The sequence below is a fragment of the Prosopis cineraria genome, unplaced genomic scaffold (genome assembly GCF_029017545.1).
Source record: "Prosopis cineraria cultivar Desert tree isolate PC_DT_omini unplaced genomic scaffold, ASM2901754v1 PC6, whole genome shotgun sequence".
Taxonomy (NCBI): Eukaryota; Viridiplantae; Streptophyta; class Magnoliopsida; order Fabales; family Fabaceae; genus Prosopis; species Prosopis cineraria.
In genome coordinates, this window is record NW_026555337.1 from 34551316 (window position 1) to 34557073 (window position 5758).

Consider the following 5758-nt stretch of genomic DNA (forward strand, 5'->3'; position numbering starts at 1 on the left):
TAGATCTACAAAGCATCAACAAATTGATATTAAAAACAAAGAAACAAAAAAAAAGGATGAAAAGAAAATTTAAAACAACGGCATTGGTCAAAACACAAAAACAAAAACAAAGGGGCAGAAAATTGAAACTCCAATTCTTCCATTCTTGGCAAAAACAAGATGAGTAGAGAGAGCTCTGTGCGAGGGCAAAGTTTGAAGGGCATATTTGAGGAGACGATGGAGGTTTGTTGAGCACATCTGAGACAACATCCTCACAAAGACAATGACAATCAAGGCGAAAGAGAAAGAGAAGGTAGGGGAGATGACTTAGATGGACAGAGCCGATGCCTTTAAGTTGAGAGGCAATCAGGGGTCCAAGGAACTTCAAGGAGAAATTGATGGTAGAAGATTTTGACAAATGGTAAGGAATAGGGGACGTAGAGAGATTGTTAGATAGAGAGGGTTGTTAATGTGTTCATTAGAATGAAAGAGAGAAAAAGACCTCAGAAGATAGAGAGTGAAAAAGTGATCCCGTGAAATTCAACATATGTAAAGAACTATATGGACATTCAGATATTTTGTAGTTTTAATATATATACCTACAAGATGGTCACATGTGTATTTGTTATCAACACGTAATTTAACATTTGCTAGATTACTTGCTCAGATAATTCAATTAAGAGCACATCTTCTAGATTATGCAATTAAGAATATTCATCTTCATAATGTGAGTGAATTTTTCATCATAATTTTTTATTATTATTGCGTATCAACTAGAATAATAGTTGAAATTTGTTACTTATGTCTATACTCAAAATGATTTAGCAAAATCATTCATTTAAACGCTTTCAATTAATAGCTAGATCAATGCTCTTGAGGACAAAACTTTCTATTTCAGCATGAGGACATGTGATTTTACATGTAACAGTACTTTTGCTCATCAAGCCAACAAGTTATTATAAATTTTTTCTATTACAATTGGCTTTTGGTCAGGAGTCAAATATTTTCCATCTTAAAATTTTTGTATGTATAGTGTTTGTTCCTATGGCTGCACCACAATGTACAAAAATGGGACCTCAAGAAACGTTGGGAATATATGTTGGTTTTGAATCTCTTTTTATAATCAAGTATCAAGAACCATTAACTGAAAATTTATTCATGGCATCTTTTAATTATTGCTATTTTGATGAAACAATTTTCCTAACATTAGGAGGAGAAAATAAGCAACTAGACAAAGAAATGACACATATGCTTTGAAGTTTGACCTATAAATTTTGATTGATGATGATTGGTGGTCGGTGGCCATTGATCGATGATGGGTAATTGTTTGACTGGTCAACAAACTATCAACAAAATCATTATTTTTAAAATTTTTTAATTTAAATATGAGTATCTTCATTTGTATAAGTCAATTTTCTTGATTTACAAGTCAAGTTAAAATTAGATTTTCAATGGACTTAAGTATTCTTTGCCCTTGTTAACTTGTAAATTGAAAAGGTTGACTTGTCATTTAATAGGTAAACTTTTAATAACCAATGCAAAAGTTTTGTATGGTTATGTTTGAATGGGTGGATTTGAGTTGGAAATTTGAGTTTGAAATCTTGCATTTGATATTTATATATTCTAAATTATTTGTTTTGGATGATATAAAAATTTTAAATTATAATATTAAAATTTTTTATTTTGATCTTAAATAAAATTCCAAATTTCAAATTCTATGTTTGAATTTAAAGGCAACTCAGACAATATCTGTAGTCCTATCCTAGTTAAAGTTAGCTGTTCGGTCTCAATCAAGGCTCTCAACCTGATCTTGGTCGACTTCAGCTATTTGAGCCCAAACAACATCACTAGTAGCATGGATCAATGTAGGTTGTCCAATCCCAGTTAAAGTCAATGGTGCAATCCCTATTGTCGCCGGTGGTTCGATCCTAGTTGAAGTCAGCCATCCAAGCCTCATTGGGGCTGTCTATCCAGTCTAGTCAACATCTACAATTCGGTCTCGATAGAAGTCGATCAAACGCAGCAATGTTGAAGTTGAGAAGGTAGTGAAGTTGATGAATGAATGCAAAGGAAGGGAAATTTAGTCAACTTGGACAATATATGTCCATATAAATTTTATAAATTTAAAGAGTAAAATCATTTTCAACGAAAGTATTGTGTAATAAGGAGAGAAATAGAGAAAGTAATAGAATATTTGGTTAATTGAGGGCATATTTAGTTTTACGTTAAAAATTATTAAAAACATTTTTGTGATGATTTTTAGCATGATTTTTTTTAAAAAAAAAATTGGTCCCCCTAAAGAGAGGGATAGATTGGGCTCACCACTCTTTATCTCTTCTACTAATAGATTCAAGGTTTTGTTAACAATTTGAGCAAGGTGTCAACATGCATTTAAGTAATTAGGCCTTTTGCAATAATGGGATTGTGCAATAAAGAGAGGGATAGAGAGAGCAGTAGACCATTTGATTTACTTATTGTATGAAAAATTGGATTGATCTAATCAATTAGACTAGTAAATCGATGAATCAGTCAGGTGGCCAATTTAAAATTTCAATTAAACCATTTTTTATTGAACCAATTGGACCGGTCAACCTGGTGTTGACCCAGTAGAACCTGGCTATTTCAACAGGTTGATGGGTTCTGCTAGGTTAAGGAAATTGACTAGACAAAATATATTCGAGTGAAAAAAAGAAGAAGGAACACTGGAATAGCAAAGGAAAACAAAAAAGGAAGAAGATGAAGATTTACGAAGACGATAAAGAATGAAGAAGAGAAAAGTCAAAATAAAAAAGACAGGCCACAGATTGAAACTCATTCCTTGTTGATTTTGCTATATACTATAAGCTTTCTTGCACAGTTGAATTGCTCCCATGGCAAGATTTTGTCCTTCCTTCTGTTTCCCATATGAGATCTGGAATGAAGGATAAAAGAACTGCCTGAAAGTATTGATTTTAAGGACTTTGTGTCTCTCCAATTTTTCTCTCTCGATTTTCTCTCCACTTTCCATCTCAACCTTTGGATCAAATTTTGAATGGTTAGGATTTAATATTTTGTAAAACTAATATTTTAAATCTTTTTATTACAATCATAAATCTTGAATTGTAGTTTAGATTAAATTTGTTATATTTTAAATTTATTTAATAAATTTTAACATTAAAATTTTTCATAAGTTTATTAATTTTATGAAATATTAAATTCTAATCAATGAAAATTTGATTCAATGTTTGATCCGGCTAAAAGAAAAAACGTAATGGTTGACATAGAAAGTAGAAAGGAAATGGATAAAAAAGAAATGGGGAGAAGCCAATTGAGAGCTTTAGAGGGAAACTAGAAAAGATGCCTCATAATGAGAGAATGAGAGGTTTCATATCAACGGTAATGTTATCTCTTTTTTTTTTTAAAAAAAAAACAATCAATGGCTATGATTTAAATTTTTTCTGGTCAAAACTATGATTTAAATTTATTAAAATAAAAAATAAATGATAGTACGGTCCAGCATTCATATGCCAATCACCATTATTGTCTCATTAAACTCATGCTTACCAAACAAATTTAGCCTCTCTTGCACGTTTTCTATCTCTTGCAATTTTCAACTTTTGCCTAAAGAATACTAAATAAGTGTTGAAAAAAATAGTAAATTATTTAATCATCAATATTATTTTACTGAATTTGCCGAATTTTTGTTAAAATTGTGCCAACTTATGTAAGATTTTTATCTCTTTATTGAACTTTTGTTGGGTTATTTAAGAAGAATTAAAGATTTTTTTTCCTTAAATATTCATTTTTTCACATTTTGAATTAAAGGAATACGCACTAATGGTTTGAGATTACAAGCAAGATAGAAGCTGTGGCTTCCCACTTATGGGGGAGCTTACATGCCATTAAGATACAAAGTCATTGGCTTTTTTTCATATTCAAATATGAACATATATATATATATATATATTAAATTATATTATTTTAATCAAGACATGTTTCACTTCGGGTTGACTTTCGATTAAATTACTAACCCTTGATCCGTTGTCTTGATCAGTTCAATAATCAATTCAGTTTTTAATGTCTTGTTAATTATTTACTATATGGAAAAGTGTTTTCAAAAAGGAAAATAGAAAAACGCATAAAATAATAATATTTACTTCACGCATGCTTGCCATTACATCCTTCGCTGACTCTTCACGTCCCTCACCCACATACATATCCACCACTATATAAGCCACCCTTGGCTTCCCATTCCTCTCATCTCTTCCAAGCTCTCCCAGTGATACAGTTATTGCTACTAGGGCTTATAGATCACCTCATCAATGGCCTCCAAACCTTGTTCCTCTGCCTTTGCTCTTTTCCTGCTCCTCAGTCCTCTCTTCTTTTCCATAGTCTCTGGTCAAGATTGCTCAAAGCCAATGCCCAACCCGAGGCCCATCCCCAATCTAATGCCCAGCCCGAGACCTATCCCTAGTCCAATGCTCAGGCCTAGACCAATCCCCAATCCAATGCCTAGCCCGAGACCTATGATCAGCCCCTCACCTGGAACTGGTAAGGATGGATACCATAAACTTTTTGCAATTTCTTTACTAAATATATGTAGTATATATGAGCATCATGTGTCCTCATCTCATAGATACTGAGTAATATTACTTTCTTATGTCATTCATTTTTTTATTATCTTTTATATTCATAATTTCATGGCTCATATAAAAAAATATCACACATTTTATATTTCATTATTTTTATTTGTGGCTATTTATTTTCTTCTCATTGAAATTGACTTTCCCCTCTTATTTCTATTTTTTTTTAAAATTTCTTCCCTGCTTCAGTTCAGAAAACTAAATCCCTAAATATCATCAAGAATCAGAAGAAAAATTGCATGGGAATGAGATAGATTGTTAAATGATTGTTTGGTTCTTTACACAGAGAAATAAATTTTAATAGCATTGAAAATGAAAAAAAAAATTATTCAATATTACCAAAATATGAAACTTCATAGAAAAGCTTGTTGAAAATATGATGCATGTTTTGTATTAGATTAAAAGTGCATCTTTACATGTGTAAATATATAATATATGACGCCCCGAACCACGATTCAAAATTTCTAGGTCCATCACTGGCACCTGGAAATGGAACAGGCACGTGTCCTATAGACGCATTAAAACTAGGGGTATGCGCCAACGTGCTGAATTTAGTGAACGTGACAATTGGTCAGCCGCCGGTGACCCCATGCTGCTCTCTCATCCAAGGGCTCGTCGACCTTGACGCCGCCGTCTGCCTTTGCACTGCCCTGCGAGCTAACATTCTGGGCATCAACCTCAACCTTCCGATCTCTCTCAACTTGATTCTCAACCGTTGCTCTAAGCAAGTCCCTCGTGGCTACCAATGTATTGCTTGATGATCCAGTCAGCTATATATGTGTCTACCATCTTTCATATGTTATCGTGTTGTTATTCCACATGTTTCGACTGCTACAAATTAAATCCTATTATCATGTGGGTGTGCTTTATTATGTGGACTATGTAATCAATAATAATAATAATATTTATGAATAATAATATGAATGTTTGCGACTCTTTTTGGAGTAACTAGCGTTCTTCTCTTCTATCCTTGTGATGGCATTCTCACATGCTGTAATTTCGAGTCCATCTTCTTTTATGGTGCCTACAGCCCTAGGTGGGTCTTGGTTTTCTAATTGAATATTTCATAAAATAATTTATAATTATCATTATTATATACAAATCTATACTCACAAATTGCAAGTAATCTATAATTAATTTGAGCTGTTAATATTTAA

At 32.4% G+C, this 5758-nt stretch overlaps 1 protein-coding gene across 1 annotated transcript; it reads left to right on the plus strand.

The window, feature by feature from the left end:
• The first annotated feature begins 4252 nt into the window (after positions 1-4252).
• LOC129314405 (lipid transfer protein EARLI 1-like) lies at positions 4253-5537 on the plus strand. Its single transcript, XM_054957849.1, has 2 exons — positions 4253-4509; positions 5070-5537. The coding sequence occupies exons 1-2, from the start codon at positions 4281-4283 to the stop codon at positions 5357-5359; spliced, it is 519 nt and encodes a 172-aa protein (XP_054813824.1). The 5' UTR covers positions 4253-4280; the 3' UTR covers positions 5360-5537.
• The last annotated feature ends 221 nt before the right edge of the window (positions 5538-5758 follow it).